The 23762-nt window shown below is 48.6% G+C and overlaps 1 protein-coding gene across 7 annotated transcripts in view; it reads right to left on the minus strand.

Moving 5' to 3' along the window:
- COL6A3 (collagen type VI alpha 3 chain) overlaps positions 1-23762 on the minus strand; it is a 79870-nt gene that overhangs the window by 43245 nt on the left and 12863 nt on the right. Inside the window, exons 2-9 of one of the 7 annotated variants that reach the window (XM_027046883.2) lie at positions 22633-22753; positions 20509-21126; positions 14478-15080; positions 10123-10707; positions 7831-8430; positions 5934-6506; positions 3730-4338; positions 1085-1690 (exon numbers count right to left, since the gene is read on the minus strand). In XM_027046883.2, the coding sequence (XP_026902684.2) occupies positions 1085-1690; positions 3730-4338; positions 5934-6506; positions 7831-8430; positions 10123-10707; positions 14478-15080; positions 20509-21126; positions 22633-22723 (4285 nt within the window). In that variant the 5' untranslated portion in view covers positions 22724-22753. The remainder of the gene's footprint in view (positions 1-1084; positions 1691-3729; positions 4339-5933; positions 6507-7830; positions 8431-10122; positions 10708-14477; positions 15081-20508; positions 21127-22632; positions 22754-23762) is intronic. The other 6 variants (XM_027046900.2, XM_027046893.2, XM_027046908.2 and 3 more) reach the window with 6 other exon arrangements.

Consider the following 23762-nt stretch of genomic DNA (forward strand, 5'->3'; position numbering starts at 1 on the left):
GGCTTTGAAGTCTGGGTTACAACCAGTTTTAAAAATGTAAACAGCATTTAGCAACTGGATTACCAGAATCTACAAAATCATGAGCTGTTACTACCAGAAGGGATCAAGATCTCCCAGAACATCATTGGTGTATAAGAAGAGGGAGCCAGCTAAGGTCAAAAGTCCTCTCTGTCCAAGGCCACCACTTAGGTAGTGACACCCAGAGAATGCCAACTGTCTCCCAGTGTGCCACAACAGCTCCCCAGGTGTTTGACTCATGGTATTTCTTCTTGCCCACATATACCTAGCATTTATACAATTTTTTTGTTTTCACTGTTATTTCCCCTATTTTCTTTATGTGAGTCTATTTTTGGCTACAAAACTAATCCAAAAGTCCTGGGAAAGATGAGCCATGTTTTCCTTTTAGTTAGAATTCTAGGTACTTCTTGGAGGCTATTTTATCAACTAGTCCTATGTTGCCACTCAACAAGTTCGGCCTGTCTTTTGCTTCATAAATTGTAGGGCTACTTGTAATGGAAACACAGCACAGCAAAAGCTGAGCAAGTCATAGAACTCAGCCATTTACATTGAGAAAGAGAAAAGCTGGCCCAGCACACAGAGCCAGGCCTTGGGTTCTCCTGTAGAACACAAAAGATTTCACAGAACATCAGAATCATAGGTCCACACTGACAAAAAGAAGACGAAAATAACCAAACACCTGCCCTCCCTGCTAATAGGAATGACTACTGTTTCTTCACCAATTACAGCTTTAGCCATAAGATGAAGAAAGATACCAAATCATAGAATTACTTCCACTTCTTGACAATATCCAATCCAGGCCAAATCGTATTTCCTTAAGCCTCCCACAAAATTGCCTACCGCAGGCTCTGATCCTATCCTATGACCTAACACCCTCTACTGAGATGCTCCATGGTTCACTGTCATGTGCATCCTCCCTCCTTGCAACAAGCCACTGACATAACTGGCTCAATATTAGGTGTCCCTTTATTTTAATTTAACTTATCATGAGTACTATGGATCTTTGAACCTGTTATTTTTTTATATCAAAAATACTCAGAGAGCAACAATAAATACCCCATCTTACCTGGAGAAGGATAGCGAGTGCTGGCTAGGATCCGCTGTATCTGCTCTGAGGTTAGGGTTGTGATGGGGGTCAGCAGTTTCTGCTCCAGGCTTGGCAGCTCCCGGAAGGTGCTCACCGAGAACACATACTCGGGGCTCAGGGAGATCTTAACCAACTGTTCCTGGTCTGCATTCCTTGCGACCGCAAATGGTGCCACACCAAACTGCTTGAGCTCTGCCGCGGAATCGTCTACCTCGTCATCAGACTTCCCAGAAGAAATGAGGACCAGGAACTGAGGGACACCCTCTTCAATCCGGCTTCCCAGTGGCCTCTTGAAGATATTCCTTGACACGTACTCCAGGGCACCCCCAATGTTGATCTGCCTCCCGCCTTTGGGCCTCAGCCGCCTCACTGCATTCTGTACTTCATCCTTACTGGAATGGGCATTCAGCAGAAATTCCACTCTGGGGTCCTCGCTGAACTGGATGACTGCCACCCGAGTCGTGTCGAAGCCCACGTCCAGGTAGTCAACCAGCCTCTCGATGAGGGTGCGGATGTACTGGAATTCAGGGCCAGCATTTTGGGACCCATCGATGAGAAAGACCACATCTTTCTTGTTTCCGACACCTGCAAATCACATGTTACCACGGGTTTCACATTTGTTGGCACCAAATTCTTAGTGTTCATGAACCACCTCCCAGTCTGTCATGGAATCACCACCTGATGGGAAAAGTATCCTAATTCTGGCTATTATAGCTAAAATACCAGTCCCGGTAGTTAGTCCTGGCATTGCAGTGATTACAAGCCAGGGAGAAGAGGAAGAACCAGAAAAGGATAAAGAAGAGAAACTCTGAGGGAGGCAGAGAGTAGATACACAAGAGCCATGTCTGGACCAAACAGGGATGGTGTTTCAGGAAGGAGGTGATCTTAACTGTGACATGCATCAGGTTCTCTTAGATCAAGCAGAAGGGCATCTGAAAATTGACCATTGGGTTTTCCAGATGTAAAGACCTTGACAAGAGCGCTTTCTGTGGAGTGGCTACAGTGAATGACAGATGGGGGTGGGCTAAGAGAGGAATTGTAAAGATTGAGAGAATTCTTTTAAAAGATTCAGGCACTATTGGAGAGGGGAGCAGGCATCAAGAGAGAGTTTTTAAGAAAGAAGAAAAAGTGATATGTTTATATTGTAAAGGGAATCATCCTTCCCATCCTTATTGGAGAGCCAGTGAGGCAGGACAGAGAATGGTGAATGGCGCCCTTGGGTTGCTCAGAGGGGCAGGTGCCCTGGAGGCAGAGACAGCTCACCTGGGAACAGGTCAGGGCTGAGATATGGATAGCAGTTCTGGTAATAAGAAGAGTGTAGAAGACGTGGGAAAGGAAGAAGGTGAAGGTAGAAAATACTCATTTTGAAGTGTGGGAGAGCAGCTATGCTATAGACATATATGCTTGTGTTTAAAATAAAGAAGTTGCATATGCACTACGACAAGATTTCCAAAGTGCATTCTTGGGAACACTGGTACCTCAGGAGGCATCATAGATAAGGACCCTGCAGCCAAATAAGTTTTGGAAATGTATCATTCTCGTATTGGAGATATGCAAAACACATCAATTAGAGGGGGGAACCTCTCCCTCTGTTTCCCAAACTTATTTGATCACAAACCATTCAGAACATTCCATGGAGGCCTGTGGGGCCTGCCGCACTCTGTCCTGGACACCAGCGAGGAAACGCCGGCCCTTTTAAACAACACCACGTCAGTCACCCTCACCTCCTTCATTCACCAAAAGGGCACCGTATCTGGCATCTGACTCTTCTCTCATTTGCTTCTTCTATTCTTGGCTTCCTTCTGTTCCCCCCTGCCTTTCCCTTTTGCCCCTCTCCATGCCATGAGGCTTCAGATGGCACTCAGTAGGATGTAAGCCACAGGGAACAAGGATGCTGCTGGCTTTCCACCACTGTGAGCCTCCCCACCTGAGTACCCTGGGGAGGCAGGCCCTCAGTGGGTATTTTGAGGGGGTTGGACACATCTTAGTGCCCCTTCAGCGGCCAGGCTCCCACTGTTTTCTAGTTTACTGTAACCAGGCCTAGAAAAGGGGCACAGGAACAATGAAACAGAATAAATCTTGCAGTCATAAGAACAAGATGGGATTCTGCCAGTTAAGCCATTTACTTCTTAGCACCAGGCAAGTCAAAAGCAATCATCACTCTTGGGCTCTAGAAACACCAATATTTCAGAGACTGTGCCCCCAGCTGGGTGGACCCTATGGTCAAGCTCCCTCCCTGATCACAGAAGGCTGCCGACTGGACCTGCCGGGGGCAGCATAGAACTGACATTGAACTGGGGCCACCAGCTAGATGGCCCCGTCCCTTCTGATATCTGTGCAGAAGCCTCTACACAGACATGGGGGGTCTGCACTAAAGCATGCACCTGCCCCTCTTTGAAACTTTAATTTGGCCCCAAACATGAATCTCAGCATGTCCCCAGGCCTGTACCACTTCCAGCCACTGAGACCAAAGGCACACGGCTCCTAATTCTTCATGAAAAGCCAGTCCCCGCCCACCCCCCCACAAGGCTGAGGAAACCAACAGAGAACACTCAGAGCCCACGGACCAAACTAGTAGCCCCGGATGTTTCTAGAAACAATGACCCAAGGAATCCCCTCCTTACCTGGGCTCGTTGGGGGGAGCAAAACTGGCTGCAGCCTGCTCAGCTCTTCCCGGCTGAGCTGAATCACTCTGTCAGAGATCACCTGCTGGACTGTCCCTAGCTGCCGGAAGGTGGGAATGGCCACGGCAAAGTCAGGGATAAAGGAGATGGTCTGCATCTCTGTGATGTCGGCGTTCCCGATGCCAATGCCGATGGGCACTGCCCCTCCCCTCTTCAGGACCACGGAGGGGCCCCTCACGTCATCCCCAGACCTGTCAGCCGTGAGGACGATCAGGAGCTGGGGGACACCTTCTGCTATCCTGCTTCCGGCCGAGCTGATCAGGATATTCCTCAGGACAAAGTCCAGGGCGGCCCCGGTGTTGGGGGCCGGCCCTCCCAGGAGGGCCAGCTTGCGTATGGCACTGACCACACTCTGCTGGTCCATGTATGAATTCAGGTAGAACTCAGGTCTGGTCCGGTCGCTGTACTGTACCACGGCCACACGAACCCGGTCTGGGCCCACATCCAGGCTCTCCACCACTCTCTGGACAAACTCTTTCAACAGAGGGAAGCCGCTCCTGACACCCTCAGAGCCATCTATCAGAAACACCACATCCTTTTCACCTGAAACTGGGAGACAGACACCATCCATGACACACAGGACCCGAGAGGGACCATCTCCTACAAATCATGGAGGGCTGAAGCATGGTCCCACAAAGGTAGCCGATCGAGAATCCCCAGAACTGGTGAAGGGGACTTTGCGGGTATGACTGAATTAAGTGCTTGGGGAATGAGAAAATTATCCTGGATTATACAGGCAGACCCAGTGTAATCAATCCCATGTCCTTATAAGAGGGAGAGGAGACGATGAGAGTTCAAGGAAGAACTTTAAGGTAGAAGCAGAGATCAGAGAAGAGAGAAGAGGGTTCGCTGCTGCTTTGAAGATGCAGGAAGGGTCCACAAGCCAAGGAGCGAAGGCCACATGAGGCAAGGAAACCGATGACCCACCAGAGCCTCCCAAAGGAGTGCAATCTGGCTGACACCTTGCTTTTAGCCCAGTGAAACTGGTTTCGGATTGCTGACCTTGAAAACGGAAGACGATGCATTCATTTTGTTTTAAACCACTAAATTTATGGTAATTTGGCACAGCGGAAATCAAAAATGAATACAGCAATACAGACAGGTAGATAGAAGGACAGGCCTTTAATTTAGAACCTTCGGTGCCTGTGCAGCATTGTCAACTTTCCAAGGTGTCCTCAAGAAACGGTGTTGGGCAGGGGAGAAACAGGATGGTACATTCTGCCTGCCCATTAGCATGTTGCACAGAGGGGGTTTCAAATGATTTGTTGTAAGTCACAGCGGGGCAACAGGGAAACGTATAGACCAGATGTCTGGGTTACCATCCAAAGCCAACAGCGCGTGGGCCCCATAGTCAATGTAGAAGTTCGAAATTCTCGGGTTTTTTTCCAAAGGGTTATTATAGGTGCAATTAACGACTTTCTTCACCACATTTTTACCAATAAACGGAAAGCAGTTAAACACCAAGTCACAGTAACGTGGAGTAGCAGCTGGAAATTTTAGGTCAGCAGTTAGGGTGTGGATCTATCCCCCTCTCATCACACCTTGTATTCTTGGTAAGTGGACTGTGGATGAATTACAGCACAGTGAGACCCGCTTAAAATAAGACATTGGTAGATCATACGGATGAAGACTGTTTTAGCTATAATGTATCCACGGGTGTGGCTTTTATTGTGCTTATAGTAAAAATAGTGTTTTTAAATGGATCTTTAACTACTGATATGTCTAAATCTTTATCATGTACCTAATTATGAGAAATTCTTTTTTTAACTTATTGTTTTAATTTGTTTGAAGTTTTATCTTGAGATACAGAGTGGGGGGGGGGGGGTGGAGAGAGCACTCAAGGAGGGGAGGGGCAGAGACAGAGGGAGAGAGAATCCCAAGCAGGCTCCGCACTGTCAGCACAGAGCCCCACGCACAGCTCAAACTCATGAACCGTGAGATCGTGCCCTGAGCCAAAGTCAGAGGCTTAACCGACTGAGCCACCCAGGTGACCCTAATGATGAAATACTCTCATGTCACCTGGATTCTCCTGTCTTGCCCTGAGAACCGTTAGACAATTCAAGTGGGGAAAGAGTCAGCGGCCTACTGTCACTCATACCCTCCAGTACCAGGCCGCAGAAGCAACCAGAATTCCCATGCCGTACCTGGTGTCGGCGCCCCATCCTGCACGGATTTTAAGAGATTGACGATCTGTGGTTGAAGGTCTCCGATCTTGGGGAGTGACTCCGCGGCCAGGATGAAGACGGGGGACGGCACCATCAGCTCCAGCTCGGCGGGATCTGCGTTCTTGGCCTGCAGTATGAAGGTCACCACCTGGCTCTGCTTCAGGTTGAGTGCCGGTGTGTCCAAACGATCCGAGGACCTTCCTGCAACTAGCAGCACCAGGAACTGAACCACTCCATCCTCAATCCGGCTTCCGGCGGACTTCACAAAAATGTATCTCTGTGCGTACTCCAGCGCGTAGCCCAGGTTGAGGGCTTTGCCCGTCTTGATCTTCATTCTCTTCACGAGATTCAGGATCTCGGGCTTGTTCTGGTGCTCATCAAAACGGGACTCCACCCTGACATCATCGCTGTACTGAGCCACCGCAATCCGGGTCCCATCAGGCTTCACGTCAAGCTCGTCGATAACCTTGTAGAGAAAGTCGCGGACAGCAGGGAACTGGCCCACGAGATTGGCTGAGCCGTCAAAGAGGAACAGAATGTCTCGCTTGCTTTCTACAACAGAAGTAGGTTAGGACACAGTGAGGGATGAGAACCTAACGGGCACCAGAGTGACTTCAGCCCAGCGCCACTAGGATTTGGTAACGGGGGGTCACATAATTCATCTGATGATCACTGTACCAGCAAGAGGGGAGAAAACCCATTGTCGAAGCCTGAAGCACCAGCTGTCATTCAGACGCCCCATTTCAGAGCAGTTCATATCTGCCAAGGCCTAGAACCAGAGGGGTCTACCCGATCCCGCACCGTGCTTCTTCCACAAAGCAAAACAACATAAGCCCCAGAGGGTCCTATCCTTGGTGGCAATCACTGTAAGAGAACAGTGTTTTCAAGCCATTATAAATCAAGCTATGGAAAACGTGGTCCTTATTGTCCTTTGTCTTAAAAATTGACCAGTCTTCAGCGCCAGAGGCTGATGTGGGTTAGCCACCCATAGATAACTGAGTTGACACATATCTGCTCTAACTGGATTTTCTTTTCACTAAGTTTGAAGTTATGGGCCAGGACCCCAAATAGCACCCATCCTTGCTCTGTGGGTCAGGCTGTCTGTCAGTGCATCCCAATCTGCTATACTAAGCCAACAGAAAACAGGGCTGAAGGCCCACAGGGGGCCACAACATGTAGCATGTAACGGGAACGTAATTTTCAGGTCAAACGGTTCTTGGAGGTATTTGATTAGGTTTCAAACTGGCTCAGTCTTGCTCCCCATCTGTGTGGTGTCCACACGCTGGCAGGTCCCACGCATCCGGGCCTCAGCACCATATTAATCTGCAAGAACAGTAATATTCCCGACTTCCTTTGGAAATCATTTTATCATCACATAAAGATGCAGCCCTTGTTGGGTTTGTAAAAAATAACTTTTGTGTATACAGCAGATTTTGAACATGAAAGAATCATATAAATAAAATGTCAGTGTCTTTTTTTGTTGTTGTTTTCTCTTCCTATACTTAAATTAGTTAATATTTCTAACTGGCCCCAACGCACTCTCCGATACAAGAGGGCGTCAATCCCTCACGCTCTCCCTTCCGTCTGGATGCGTGTTCCAGAAACTTCACGGGCACTGGGGCAAAAAAAGGTGGTGGGGGGAGCCGAGATAAGATGGGAGGGACATAAGCTGCATTTCCCAGACCTTTCTTTCATTAATGAACCTTAGACAGAGAACCTCAACTTGCTGGTACAGTGTCTCAAGCCCCCAAATTACTTCAGGCACAGAAATCCGGTCTTCCTTCTACAGTTCACTGCACGCTGGAGTTCAGGCTGGGCCACCTGCCACCGGGGAGGTGTTGAGGGAAGGGAGCCCCGCGCAGCTGGGGAGCTTTACCTGGCTGGGCGAATGGAACTTCCTCCACACCTCCACTAACATATGTGGTTAGGGGCTGAATCAGCTGCTGAGGCAAGGCTGGCAGGGAGCTGAAATCGTCCATGAGATACACCAGGCTCGGGTTAAAAGCGATCTGCTCAAGCTCTGCCTTATTCGCCTGGCTAGCTCCCACACAAAAGGTCAGGATGCCTGCGCGCGCTAGGGCGTTGGCAGCTTGCCCATAGGAGTCCTCGGACTGCCCGGCTGTGACCAGGAGCAAGAGCTGTGGCACGTGTTCACGGATCCTGCTGCCGCCAGCTTCGGTGAAGTGGTTGGCATGGACATAGCTCAGGGCCGCGCCGGTGTTCAGGCCCGACCCCCCCTTGGGCTGCAGCTGCCTCAGATGAGCAAGCAAATCTGACTTTGTCTGGTATGTGTTTAAGGAGAACTCTGTTACTGGCGTGTCGCTAAATTGCACTAAACCGACACGGATATTGTCGCTGCCGACATCAAGGCTGTTAACTACGTTCATTACAAAGTCCCGCACATAAGGGAAATCGGTCTTGCCAACGTTGAACGATCCATCCAAAAGAAAGATGATATCCCTTTTGTTTACGTGAACTGCAGTGGAGCACAGAAAACAAAGTGAGACACAGACAACCGCGGAGGGCATGCCATGTGTGCCTACGACACGGGGCACACATGCCAACATTCAGAACACACAGACAGTCGGTGAGGCAAAGCACGTCCATCTCGTAAAATATGGCAGAGGGCTGCATATTTTCCACCGGTGGCGGCTGGTGTTTGTGAGGCATATCCATAGCCAAGTTGACGAAACCAAGTTGGCTCGCGGAAAGATACAGTGCCAAAGTTAGGACGTTTGCAACCAACAAAAATGATCAGAATCCTCCAAGTGGAACATTCCTTCCCTAGAAGTGAACGCTACGAGGGACCTGTGCCTTTCTGCCTCAGTCCTATCTATGACCACGGTCACAGTCAGGTTTACGTGTGTGAGACGGGGGTCCCCGGGATTCACCTCTACACATTTGCAGAGAGATTTCCACTTACAGATAAATTACGAGTGTTAGCCCGAGTCCACCTGAGAACATGAGATCCTGAAGGTTTAAAAAAATAATAATAAAACTGGAATGTTCTCATCCTGAAGCATTCCTAGGACCAGCCCTTTGTCATTCTCTACCGGTACCCTTCTTCTGTGGGGAGTCACAGCATTCTCGGGCAATAATCCAATGGAGAGCCCGTAGGAATTCCTCCAAGGTGAGATAATAGCATCGTGGAAACACATTAAAGTACAAAAAGACTAGCTGCCACGTCTGGCTGAGGTTATACATACGGTGAATCACAAGTAGAGTGCTCAAATTAGAGGATACGTAGCAACACATTTAGTACAACATGCCTTTAGGAAAATTATCTCCCCTCTCTTCCCTGGTGTCTCCCTAAAATTTAAACCTAACAACTAATTTCATCCTACAGTCTATCCATCAACTTTGGCCATGAAAGTGTGGACCGGAAGTGTGCAGGAGGTAAGGAGAAGAGAAGGAGGCTTTCGGAAGAGCAGAGAGCCTGGGGAGAAAGCATGCATCATGCAACGTGAGTCATGCATCCAACAGTCCTCCAGTGGTGCACTTGTGTGGCGGAAAAGCTGATTGCCATGATATTCATCTTCGTTAAGGACGGCAAATTGTACTCATCCACTTGTAAGCTCATAGACCGCTATCGTGTCTTTCAAAATAACTTTTCCCTGACAATCATATTAAACGAAAGATTTTAGAAACCACTGGGCTTTTTGTCTCCATGCCCATTCACTGACCGAAGGAAAGGCCCTTAGAAAAAGGAGAGAGGGTTAATGTTCTGCACCGTTCGGGGCTGGGCCACTGAGAGGGGACCGTCAGCTCAGGAAAGCAAGAGCCAGGCCACATCTTGGTGGTGGCAGAAGGAGGCTGGACAGGAGTCACTGGGAGACACAGAGCCCTGGGATCTGACAAGAGGTAACAACTGAGAAGTGACCTCCTAGGCCAGAAGCAGTAAGGACGCGTGGTCCTGGTCCTATAGCTTCCGTCATAAGATTTCTACTTGATGATTTGGAAACTTCATACAATTCTTATCATGTGGCATTTTAAAACATACATCTGTATCATATGGCATTTAAGTCACACAATCCCCAACTAAAGGAAGCCCGAAATAAATTCTGTTTATCACTCTCGTTTCCATCATTTAAGAGCCATCTCTCATCTAAGCTCAAAGGCTCTGCCTGGAGACCACCCTGCTGTGCATCTGACTTGCTCCCCACCATACCTTCAGTGGTTCCGGTGAGGGTCCTGAGAGGCGCCAGTAAGCCGGGCAACACGCCTTGCAAAGGGGCGGCTCGGAACTCGGCGGGGATGAACACCAGGGAGGAATCGAAAGCAATCTCTTCCAGCTCAGCCTGGTCGGCAACCTTGTTCCCAATGGCAAAGGACATGATGCTGCTTCTCTTCAGCTCCTGGGCAGGCTGGCTGATTTCATCTAGGGACTTACCGCCTGTAACCAGCACCAGAAGCTTTGGGACCCCCTCGGCGGCCCGGTAGCCAGCCGAGCTAGTGAACAGGTTATTCCGAACAAAGTCCAGAGCAGAGCCCGTGTACAGGGCCGAGCCTTCCATGGGCTTCATTCTCCGCACGGCGGCAATGACTTCCCTTTTACTGGGGTAGCTATTGAAATAAAACTCTGGCCTCACAGTGTCTGCGTACTGAGCCACTGCCACTTGGATAAGATCCTGTCCGATTTCCAGCCTCTGGATGACTTTGGCAATGAAGTCTCGGATTGCATTGAAGTTGGCCAGTCCCAGTGCGGATGAGCCATCCACCAGGAAAACTATGTCTCTCTTGTTGACTTCAATGACTGTAGGTAGCAACGTTATAAGGTGAGTACAATGGCCTTACCTGTCACATTCAACTATGACCGTCTCTACAGCTAACGCTACTCAAGGGGCACTCCCATCTGCTCTGGCCAGTGTGAGGTCAGCGCGAGTCCCCGAAGAACCAGTCGTAACACACATCAGTGACAGCTGCATCCTCCCTAGGGGGTGGCAGGTAGGGCTCCTGACCCGCCCACCCCCACCCCCTTAGTACCTTTGACAAAATAGTTGCACAAAAACAAAATGAGCTTTAGCAACCACCTGTGCAGCATGTTGTCGGTAAAAAAGCCAGGAAGCCCTTTTCTGCCAAAAGTCTGTAGGGTAGATTTTAGGGTCCAGAATGAAGCTAGATCTTAAATACTTAAAGGAGCGATCAGTGTCTACACAGAGGGCACTTCATCTCACAACTGTGACTTCATAAACACCCACTGCCAAGTACAAAAGTATAGAGCAGGCACACCCCCGTTGCCTTCCATTCTCTTCTCCGTGCCTGGGTTGTTCAGGCAATGAAAAAAAAAAAAAAAACAATTCCTTGACATCATAAAACTTATAAAAAGGAAATCGATGTCAAAACCAGCCAGAGGCACAGAAGGATTTTCATTTAAGAGACCTGCACCATGAAGGTGCAACTTACGTATCAGGACTGTGATAAACTACAAAGCAAAGACAGCTGGGCAAGGTCACTAGCTTGTGACTCTAAGCTTGTGTCCACCTGCCGTACGCCCACCTCAGCTGTGGGCACAAAGTACCGTGTCAGGCATGACACCCAATCCACAAACCTGCTAGGACTTCCAACACTCACAAGGATATAGAGGGAGGAGTGCTTACAGTTTATTAAGTTTCTGGACGTGAGGAGGCCTCCAATACTCCACACTGTCGGATGGATTATATACCTTGAACGTTTGACTATACGGACATCACTCGTCCAAACTCTCCTCTTTAAGAGAAAACACGTAGGGGCGCCTCAGTGGCTCAGTTGGTTCAGCATCCAACTTCAGCTCAGGTCACGATCTCAAAGCTCATGAGTTCAAGCCCCGCGTCGGGCTCTGTGCTGACAGCTCAGAGGCTGGAGCCTGCTTCAGATTCTGTGTCTCCTTCTCTCTCTGCCCCTCCCCCACTCACGCTCAGTCTCTCTCTCTCTTTCTCTCTCTCTCTCTCTCTTCTCTCTCTCAAAAATAAATAAAACATCAAAAGAATTTTTACGAAAAGAGAAAACACGTAAATGCACACATAGATGCAAAGCACACAAGGACAGGCACATGGAGACCACTGCTTTAGCATCAGCTTGTGGTACAAAGAATGAATTCCAAGTCCTTAAGCTCTCCGTAGAGACGTGCATACACGCGGGATTCTCCCTCTATGTACGTGCGAAAGACACGGAATGCCACACGGCCCTGCCCTCTCCTTCCCTCAACATGTACGTAAAAGACATACATATATGCACACATATGCATGTATGCACGGTTAACCACATGGGTGGCATTTCATGCACACATGGATAGTGAACCTGCCTGGAGGCACGCACACACACACACACACACAGCCCTCCTACACCATTGATGTAGAAGTGCTACTGAGATTCCGTCATCCCATGCCTGTATAGACATATATGTATGCAATATACACGGGAGATGAATAAAAAGACAGGTCAGCTGTCACCCCGACCAGCAGGCTGACTCACTCAGCTGTTGAGTGGCAGCCCCCCCCACCTCCAGTAAGCGACGTCCCCCTTCCTGGCATGTGATGCCAACCCAAACAGAGCTGTCTTCTGCTCGGACTGGGTTTGAAACACCCTTGTTGGGAGGTGAAACTGAAGGTCCTGCCAGTCAGTGGGCTGCTGGCCTCACCTGCACCACCACCCCCTGCAGGGTGTGTCCTCTGCCCTCACCCGCTTCTCCCGCCCCTCCTCTCCACGCGCCCCTGGCACTGGAGTGACACTGATCTGCCAGGGCCACAGTGACCTGCACGTGTGGACACACGCAGTGGGGCTCTTGGTCTCATTCTCCTCAGCTTCTTAGCAGCTCGGGGCCCTGGCAACCTCTCTAGCCCTTGAGACACGCCATCGGCACTGGGCTTCACGCTCACCCCCTAAACTGGTTGCTTCTCCAGCCTCCATGTATCAAACGAGCTCCAGCCCCACGGCCTGCTGAAAGTTCTGGAAAGCAGCCAGGCTCCTCGGTGCCCCAGAGCCACGGCACCTGGAACACCGTCCCTTTGTTCTTCACCTGCTGCCCCCTTTCTATCTTGCAGCTTCTCCAACTGGCCTTCCCCAGCCACCCTGTCCAAAGCTCTCTCCCCCTGTTCCTCTGTGTACAGCCCCACACAACTTCTGACCCTCGGAATATTTGCGTCTGGACACTGGCCCCCATTTCCACCACCTCCCCATTATCCCCCAACAGGCCGGCAGCCACGTCTCTCTCGTCCACCAGCAAGCACTGTGTATCCAGCTCAGACCAGATCGCCAGGAACATTTGTTAACTATTACAAATCGGTCACAAGGATTAAAGATGCTGTCTGCGTGTGAGGAGGTAATATTCGAGTTAGCTAGGGAAAACTGAAATGTGAGCAACGTGTTGCCACAAATAAAAAGAAGAAAGAATTTGAAACTTCTCCTGGAACAGAAATCTCTTCATCCAGGGGAACTCCTCTCTCATACATTCAAGAAATCAGAGCCCAGGGTGGTTGCGCAGCCTGCCCAGGATCACACAGCTGGTTAACGTAAGAGCGGGGACCGAAGGCCAGGTCTCCCGGCTACAGCCCTGCTGCTCCCTCGTCATTTACAAAAGCTATGGAAACCATCCATGTGTGCCACACGCACACGAGCCTGGAGCAACCTTGGTAAGTTGTAGTCCGATGAGAGGGAGGTCTAGAAATATCAAGCGAATTTTCAGGATGTAATTCTGCATCAATTCTGATTTTCCCTACCCGGTGATAATGCAGAAGGCCACTTGGTAACCTCTGGCAGACAGGGGAGATCGCCAACTAACGTAAGTTGGCACAACTGGATCTGCCTTGAGGCTCAGCTGCCTCAGCGCCAGGCAAAACCGTATTCTTATTTCCATTTTGAAAAACACATTCTCCTCCCACACTTGTTAAATGCGTATTCGTTACGTGATGCGATTCGTTTGATGTTTATAAACGAGTCCCGTTGGGCTATTTTGCCAAAGGCCCTCAGTTTGAATGGATGTACGTCATGACCTCGCAACTCAACGCAACTACTCCGAAACCTGAGAAGCACAGGAAAATGGTTTCTCGTAAATATCCTGCCAAGTGAGCGTTGTGTGGTTTCTTACCTTCAGAAGCGCAGCTCTCAATACCCAGCACAGAAAGGGCCCCACGGGGCAGCCCTCACCTACCTGCAAGGGCGCTTGTAACACGCGGGCTTAGAGGCCATGCCATCGTCCTGGACTAATTTTCTCAGAATTGTAATGAGCCCCTGAGATCCATTTTTCAGATGACTGGATCGCAAGTGAATAATACAATTGATGTTGAATAGTCTCCAAGTACCGGCTTTCTTGAATTCACCTCAAAAGCACACTTCCTCGACAACGCACTTGTTAACGAGAGCTTTCCACTCACTCATGGATCTTTTGTTTTGCACCCCCGAGAGCTAGCCTATCTCAGAAGGACCCCGCCGTGGGTACTTACAGGTTCTCCTGAGGCGAAGCGTTCTGGAGGTGCCTGCCTTGCTTCTACAAAAACCAACACACAAAACACCCCACTCCCACACAGATGGCGAGGAGAGCATACGTACCTTCTGTGACAATGGTTGGCGGTTGTAAGACAATGCGCCTTTGGGCCACGCCAACAATGTACAGCAGTAATTGCTCCTGGAGGTCCCCAAAGCTACGGAATTCCGGGACAGTAAACACCAAGTTGTCACTGGTAGCTATGTGCTGAAGCTCTGCCCTGGAGGCGGCCTGGGTTCCGAGGCCAAACGAGAACACGCTAGCCTGTTTCAGTGCTATGACCCCGTCGCGGATCTCGTCACTAGAAGGCCCGGCGCTTATGAGGACCAGCACCTGGGGAACCCCTTCCTCCACTCGGCTGCCCCCTGCCCGGGTGAAGTGGTTCTCCACCACGAAATCCAGGGCCAGGCCGATATTGGCCAGCTCCCCACCAGTGAACGCAAGGGCTTTCACTGCATCCAGAACCTGCACCTTGGTGGAGTAGGTGTCCAAGGAGAACATGGTTCTGGGCTCATCGCTATACTGGACCACCCCCACTCGGATCTGCTGAGTTCCAACCGCGAGTCTCTCAAGGAGATTTACAAGGAAGTCGCGAATGACTGCAAAATGGACACTTCCGGTGTTGTTTGATCCATCAATAAGGAAAATAATGTCAGCAGAGTCTTGTGCTTTAAAAGAAAGAAATGCAAAAAATGTGAAAGCGTTAGAACAAGTGACCACATGCATTGTTCAGTGTTCTGACATGTTTCTTTGGAAACCAATAAGAAACACGAAATACAGACAAACAAAACACATGTTGATTAAGGAATGTGAAATTCTCTTTTAGTTCTGCATTCTGAATGGATAAGAGGCAACTCCTCGGGAATAGTGGCGTAAAATAGGAACATTTATATCAAATGTTCATTTGTACCATCTTTGTAGTTACAGTTCAAAACATCATACTCACTTTTCCGGGGGAAGAATCGTAAGTATGTATTCTAGAAATTTCTACTAAATTTGGAGGGAAATGTTGTTACGTGGAATTGTGCGTTACCATACCTACAGGAGGTCCAAACATGATTTCTAATTTTTGGATGTTTCTCTCATAATCCTCAAGTGCTTATAGGAATTTTCCTTGCCCAAATCCACAGCTACGAAACAGAAGCCCAGAGTCAGGGTTTGGTGACTTATCATCCCAGCATGTTGAACACCTGATTCCTGGAATGACTACTGTTTCTTCTCTTTAAAAACCAAGATGGCGGCCTGCACGCAACTTTGTGAATTTGAAAGGAAGAACTCAAGCTACGCTTCAAGTTTTAATCTTAAAAATATCTGATAAATGTTTGGTTTGATCTTCTCTTCTCATACGATATTGAGTTGCGTGGAACTCACATGCAGGTCTGGGATTAGGCTAGATGTTTTGTTCACATACTTTTGCTATTGCCTCTGTATTCAATCACATAATGCAGAACAATGTTAAGCAGAGTGATATGAAACCAGTCATGACATAATTATCCAACCTTATTTTTATGACGTCCTAAACTGACTCCCTCTGATAAACCCTGGATCAGAATTAGTTCTGGGGTTATACAGATGGACAAAAAAACGGGGACCTTGGCCTCTTTCCTCCTTACAATGGCAAACTAGAAACTTCCACTCCACTATGGAAAATGGGGACTTCACAGAAGCATTGGGTAAGGAGTAGCAATTAATAATCTATAAACCTGAGTGAAATATTTCAAAGGCTCCACTGGAAAATTTAAATTGGACTGATTTAAAACTAGAGGAAAAGAAAAATTATTCTGGTGAATGTTTTTTAATAACTTAAGTGTGTGTTAGGAACAGGAAAAGACTGTATGTGAGCATATGTGATATTTATATTCTGAGATTTTAGGAAGCTATATTTGGGATATAATCACAACACTGTATGTAAGACCATGAGTTCTGATCTTTCTCATGACAGTGAACATTTTATGTTTAAAATTAATTTTTCCTTGTGCCAGAAAAAGTTGCTCCCATTTTCACTGTGGAAACAGGATACAAATCTTATCTCATAAAATTAAAGAATGCTGCTACAGTGAAACTATGTTCTTACTCAAGTTCCCTCATATGAAAGCTGAGCCAGAGGTTGCCTAAATCAGAAGAACTCTTCCTCCCCTCACACACAATCCCTGACAACGTTCTTGCAGGTGAATCCCTTGCACAGGGAAAGATAATAACTTGGAAACATGAGGGTTAATGAGAAGGATAATTTTTTGCTACAGTAATTAAGATCTTGTGTTTTTAGTAAGTGTCACACAAAAGTATGAAATAAGAGTGGGCCTTTGCTAGGAATCCCAACGCATTTGCTTTTTCTTTAGCCAAAACATAAGATTCCTGAAGGATCTTTGGGAGGGCGCAGGGCCATAGAAATGGCCCGCATCATCATATGAGCCGTAGGCTCTGTCCATCACACCACTGTATCCCTCAACCTCTCCCAGGCGTGAACCAATGACCCTGAGAGACCGTAAAAGATGTGCATACCAATAAAAGAAGGATTAGCTAGGAGCCTAGGGTCCTCAGGAAGAGAGAAACGATAACCTAATACATAGGATGACACATTCCTTATTCGTTTATTAATTTTTAATTAATTTATTACATTATCTTTTTTGGTTGCAATTTATAATAGTGTACAAATTAAGAGAAACCCTGTGGGAAAACCCTTGACCCTTTCTCCTCCTAAAGGCTGAACTGCAGCAGGTCATAGAAAAATGTTGGATAATTTGTCATCACTGAAAAAACAACATTGTCCTCTTACGCACACAATGATGGGACACACATTGGCATGCTGTGTTATCCAGGTGAGCTGAAGCCTCAAACAGACACAAGAGCTGTGGGTTCTTGTGTACAGCAAGGCGTACCGATGACCAGTTTTAAGTCTAAGGATAATCAGCTCTAACTAAAATTTACAACGTGAAGTTGCCTGGTTTTCCGCTTTCGTGGCTCACGTATCACACACACCCTTCTGTGGCATTTTCCATAGAAAACTTTCACCGTGTCCATGGAAAAGTCAGGCTCCTTCAACACTGTTGGAAACATTCTTTTCTGGAGCACACTGATGTGGGCACAATGCCTTCCTCAGCTCGTGGGATGCTTCCTTTTTTTTTTTTTTTTTTTTTTTTAAAAATAAAGAGATCATATGTGTGTTTCCTCTGCAAACACAAAACTGTAGATTGGTTTCGTGAGTGCTTTAAATGTTCATCTTTTGCAAAGAAGAGAAGGCTCACACTGAAATCCTCACCGAATACAGACCACTTTGGGCTTTCACTTCAGAGCACAGCTCTTGCATTTTAGTGATGTGCATTTACAAAAGGATGACAAAGAGATTTTTAAATAACACCACCTTCAGAGACTGATTATGTGAGTAGAGTTCATTTAGAACAGGGGGGACCATTAACGTTTTATACACAACATAGATTTCGGTCAAGAACACTCTATGGGGAAGAGTTACCCAGCGGACAGGTAATGGGAAGAAATGGCCCTAACTCACTAGCAATCTCTAGAATGCCCTCTGGAAGCAGAGGATTATTATTATTTTACGTTTATGCTGTGGAACATGCAATGGTACGTGATACCGGAGGAATTGCAGAGTGAAGTTAATCAGAAAAGACAACATAAACGGATTAATTTTCCACCGCGGAGCTGCTAGTGGCTTGGACACTAGAAGACAGAGATGCTTTCTTGGCATAAAAACAAAGGTTTTTTTTCATCTGTGTGGAAACGTACCATGTTGAAAGGCTCAGTTAGCATTCATGTAAGAATACGATTGTTCATTTAAACATAAAAGCAAACTCGTCCGCTCTTTTCCCTCACTTGGCCAAAACAGCAATAAGGAAAAGATGTCCTGCGTCTCCACTGACCCCTTCACCCTTCTGACATGGATCACTTATCATCCCTATATTCAGAAATGTGATGATCGGTGAAAAGTCAGTATAGGCAGCCTCACAGCATCCCCTTGTTCCCGGAGATTTTGGTTTGGGATGCTCTGGGGGTGGGGGGGGGGGTCCCACCTTCTTCTCCTATAATCTGGCAGGATCAACACATGTATCATGAAACACGGGTGAGGCGTGTCACTTGTAGCACAGAACGCTTTTGGGGGTTAAACGGGAAGAATCCAGACTGTCACCCGCTCCTCTGTCAGAAGCAGAGCCGCTGGCAGGACATCAGCATTCCCACCGCTGTCAGAGTTGAAATCATGGGCAACCACTGGGCGGACCCTTTTATGAACAGCCTCCCGAAACGCCTTGTGGGTGGGTAGTTCTGAAACCCTTCTCCCATCCAAGCTCTGCCTGCCCAGGACGACTGGTTCCTTCTCCTGACCTCTAGTCATATTGTTCCCTAACCCCGGCTTTCTGAATCTGTTACAAAAACCTGACGTCCATACCGTTTACCTGTAATTCCCCGTTATCCTGATTGCAGTCCAGAAAGCCCTCCCTTTCTCCAGACTCCACGTGCCCCTTCTGTCTTTCCACAAGCCCCTCCTGTGTGGCCCTTTAGATTGACCGATTTAGGGGCGCCTGGGGGGCTCGGTCGCTTAAGCGTCCCACTTCGGCACAGGTCATGATCGCGTGGTCCATGGGTTCAAACCCCACGTCAGGCTCTGTGCTGACAGCTCGGAGCCTGGAGCCCACTTCGGGTTCCGTGTCTCCCTCTCTCTCCGCCCCTCCCCAGCTCGTGCTCTCTGTCTCTCAAAAATAAATAGGCATTAAAAAGTTAGATTGGCCAATTTATGTCTCAAAATCCCCAGTCTTGCTTCTCCCTGCCCCATCCAACAGGTCACCCTGCCTCCCGCCTCCTGTTTTTGAGCCCTCTGGGGGGCAACCACTTTTGAAAGCGTAGGAGAAAAGCGGGCTGTGAATCCCGCTCCTGTGATCGCCTCCTGGGGCCGGTGCGGAGGCTTCCTGTCCCCTCCACCCGCTTGCATTCAGACAATCACCCGCCTCCCCAGCTAAGCGCGCTGAAGGGACCTCCAGCCTTCCTTGGGTTTCCCTTATATCCCACTCAGCCTGCAGCCACACGGCACACCTGTGCTCCTCTCCAGAGACTTTAACGTCTATGTGGCTAACCTTCCTGAGCACCGGCCTCCCAGGTCCCCAGCGGGCCCCTGTCCTCCGTGCCCTACGCACGTGAGGGCCACCCCGTGAGCATCTCGCAAAACTACTGCACCCCCATCATGTGCCCTTGGTCTCCCTGCATACACTGCGGTGGCAGCGTCCCCCAGGTCCCATGACCGGCGGCCTCTAGGACTCCTCTCCCTCCCGGCTCCCGCGGGCTCGTCCCCCTCCTCCCCACCGGGCAGGACCCCCGCGTGGGCTGCTGCAGGAACTCACTTGCCACCATTCTGGATTTCCTTCCCAAGAAGACCCTCCTGCCCCTCCATCACTCTCTCTTTGCAAGCCCTGCCGTGCGTTCACAACACGGTGCTCTCTCTCCAGGACACGGGTTCTCTGTCCCAATAACAGATGGGAGGGATCTTTGTGAGCTGCCCGCCTGGCCATGCTTCCTTGGCTTCCTTGGCTAAGGATCACAGAAGTCCCTCCCGTGGGCTCGTAATAGGAGAATGGGGTTTTTTAGAGTTAAAATCTGCGTCCGGGCGCCTGGGTGGCTCAGTCAATTAAGCGTCCGACTCTTGGTTTCGACTCAGGTCATGATCTCACAGTCGTGAGTTCAAGCCCCACTTTGGACTCTGTGCGGACAGTGCAGAGCCTGCTTGGGATTCTCTCTCTCCTTCTCTCTCTCTCTCTGCCCTTCCCCTGCTCGATTTGTCTCTCTCTCTCTCTCTCTCTCTCTCTCAAAACAAGTCAACTTAAAAAAAAAAACTTTTAAAAATAAAACAAAATTTAATTGTTTCAGAAAACACCGTCCTGGATGCAGGTGAAAGCGCTACCTTAGAAGGAGGCGACGCAGCGTGGTCAAACCTTTGTTTTTACACCTGTGAACAGCCATCTCTTCCCGGTCCCGCCCCGCCCCCCCCCCCCACCCGTCTTTTAGCCACAGTGTTGCTCTAATGCCAGCAGTTGCCAAGCTTATCTCCAAAGAACAGCGAGGCAGGCAGCAGCTTGGCAATGGCGCCATTACCTGTGACGTCTTTAAGGGTCTCTGTGCCTCCAGCCCCTTCTGGAGCCACGGATGACCGCACACAGGACACTAAGCTTCCTACTATGTCGTGAAGTGAGGTAAAATTCTCTAGGTTGAACACATGCATATTGAGCGGTTCGCTCGCTATTTCTCTTAACGCTCCTTCATCTGAATCCTCAACTCCAACTGCAAACACGTTAACATCAGCAGACTTAAGTTCCGCTGAAGGCAGAGCAAGGCCGTCGTCCGAGTGTCCACTGGTCAACGCTACAATGACCTGAGGGACTCCGTCACTGGCCCGGCTTCCGGCAGCCTCAGTGAGGTGATTCTGCATTACGTATTCTACTCCTTTTCCAGTATGATTGCTTCCCCCAATATAAGACATGTTGGAAATGTGGGAGAGGACTTCTTGATTAGTGCGGTACGTATTTAACAGGAACTCGGTATGTGGGTTGCCGTTGAACTGGACCAGAGCAAAATGGAAATCATTTTCTCCCACAGCTAAAGATTTTATAACATCATATAGAAACTCTCGAACAAGTTGGAAATGTTCCTTTCCAATGCTCCAAGAGGAATCCACTAGAAATATTATATCGGCAGCGGCACCATTTTTGACATCTTTAAAAAAAGACATTGGTTTAGATTTTTCTCCTGCTCAGCAATGGCTTCCTATCGGCGCAAAGCCTTCCTAACCTAACTCGGCTTACGCTGTGCTGTTAACTGAGTGGCCCACACCTCGCTTGCACTACGGGCAGGCGGGAGGACTTTACCTGAGGGGCAGGGACCTGGGCACAGGGACAGCTGTGGGTCAGCAACCCTTGGCCCAGCTTCCATATGCAATGAACCCCATCCATGAACCAGTAGCAGGCTCCAGAATGGGGGAGAAAACATTCCCTGGCGTGTCTTTTAGCTCAAGCGTGATTCTCTGTGACAGTTTGAGCCCCGACACCCACCTGATGAGACCAGGCTACACCGTCAGAGATAACCAACCGCCATTTTAAAAATTCCTTCTTCATTTTTGGCTCTGAAACGGGGCCTCGAGAAGAAGGAACAGTGAAAATGACCGCTTTACATTAACTAGCGTCCGATGCTTGGAGTACTTTGCCAGAAAAATACACATGGCAAGTAGGTCTTCCTTACGTGAAGACTTCAATAACTGGAGAGAAAGGAAAGGTCTCATTGTTCCCAGACTTTTTGGCATGAAGAAAGGCACCCTAACTAGTCACTATATATTTTTCAGGGCCAGAAGAGTCTTTGCAGATGTGGGATATTATTTATCTTTCTCAAAGACAGTGGGAGCAGGAAGCTCAGGGCACCAGGCTGGGGGTGCCCGAGGAGGGCCCTTCTGCAGCTGTGGGCCAGGCCGGCTGTACACAGCCAGCTCCCAGACTCTACTTACCTCAGGCTTCCCTGATGCCCCAAGCAACGCTCCCCTTTCCTTGAGGTGGCATTCGCCTCCCACCATCTAGGGACCACCACATGCAGTGGGAGAATCCCTGCCCAAGACCCAACTCTCCAGGCAAAGGAGAGAGAGACTCAAGGCCATCCCTCCAAACTCATAGTGCGTGAAGCATTTCTAAGTTTTCTAAAACTCTGCAAGCAAATTCTTAAGAGGGTTCATTTGGATCTTTTTTTTTTCATCATTTGGGGAAATGTTTTTTTTCCAGACTTGATTCTAGATGAAAAATGTCTTTTTGTATCCAGAATTATACAAAGAGGGTGATCTGGGTGTTTTGTTTTCAAGGAAAATAATGCTTACTCTCAATAATTGTCTCATCCTGGTTTCAGGTGCCGTGAGATCAAACCAGGGCCAGGAGTGCGGAAAAGCCCTTCATTTTGGTGAAATGTTTGCGACACAAACGTTCTGTTCATACCCAGTGTGAAAACAAACCACTTGCGAACCAACTCCAAGATATCCACCCAAGGGTTAGTAAAAGTAGGCCATCTCTCACTGGATACAGAGCATCTGGAGAAGTCTGTGCATTGAACGAGCATCCTGAGACAAAGGGCTCCACCACCCCCTACGTCACATCTAAGTTCTGGCTCAAGCTCACGAGGTCTAAGATCAAAACATCAGAGAGCACCTTCCTCTGAATAAAAGTAAGAAGTGTTTCTGGATCTTACCTGCTTGCTGCTGTTGGGCACGGGTAAGAGAAAAGCCTGAGAGAAAGAGGCAAAAGGTGGCCACCAAGGGCAAATGTCGATGTTTCCTCATTTTGAACGTGTCTAAGCACCAAGTGGGAACCTAAACAAGAAAAGAGGGTGGAGGCAAAATGATCAGTTCTGGTGCTCAGATTACAAACCACTGCACCAAGGATTTAGCCCTTCTACGAAAAGGAGTGCTGACCACACAGTCAGTGAAAATCTTTGAATCCCGTGACGGTACTCCTTTGGTCGTACCTAAAACAGAACCAAACAAAATGGGTAATTAAACCCTCGTTCCTCTCAGACTGAGGCAGGCCACAACAGCATGTCACCCAGAAAATGGCGGAGAAAGAGAGAGGGAGAGAGAGAGTCAAGGGTAAAGGTATTTGTGACCGCAGAAAGTGGTGTGTCTGCAACACCCAGCTTAACTGTAGATGGTGTCTGAAAGAATCCCCCAGGAAATCTTCAGTTCATGGAGAGAATGGGCTTTGCCCAAATCAGAGCGTGTGCCAACACGGCCATGGCCTCTGGGACCACTGCAAATCTTGCCCTCGTTCCTGTTGCTTTTTTTTTATTTTTTTTAATGTTTTTATTTATTTTTGAGACAGAGACAGAGCATGTGCTGAGCTGTGGGCACAGAGCCCGACACGGGGCTCGAACTCATGGACTGTGAGATCATGTCACAGTCACTCACATGACTGTGAGATCACGGACTATGAGCTGAAGTCGATGCTTAACCGACTGAGCCACCCAGGCGCCCCGCCCTTATTCCCGTTTAGCACTTTTTTCCCAGCAAAATCCTGCTGTGTGCCAACCACCAATCTCAGAATGAAAGAAGCCCAGGGCCGTTGAATTAACAAGCCTGTGAAGCCAGACCTGAGGGTGGGCCGCCTGGTGGTGTGGTCTCCCGTCCCCATGCACCAGCTGGTGGCCGCAAGCGTGACTTCCAACCAGCCACGCTCATGTTCAGATGGGCAGATCTTTGCCCCGCAAACAAAACCCTCTCCTCACCCCAAACCAGAAGGCACCCTCCTCTGTCAAAATTCCAATGGCCTTTTTTGTAGAAATCCGGGGGGAAACATCCTAAAATCATTTGGAAGTTCAAAAGA

Source organism: Acinonyx jubatus, chromosome C1 (assembly GCF_027475565.1).
Source record: "Acinonyx jubatus isolate Ajub_Pintada_27869175 chromosome C1, VMU_Ajub_asm_v1.0, whole genome shotgun sequence".
Classification (NCBI taxonomy): domain Eukaryota; kingdom Metazoa; phylum Chordata; class Mammalia; order Carnivora; family Felidae; genus Acinonyx; species Acinonyx jubatus.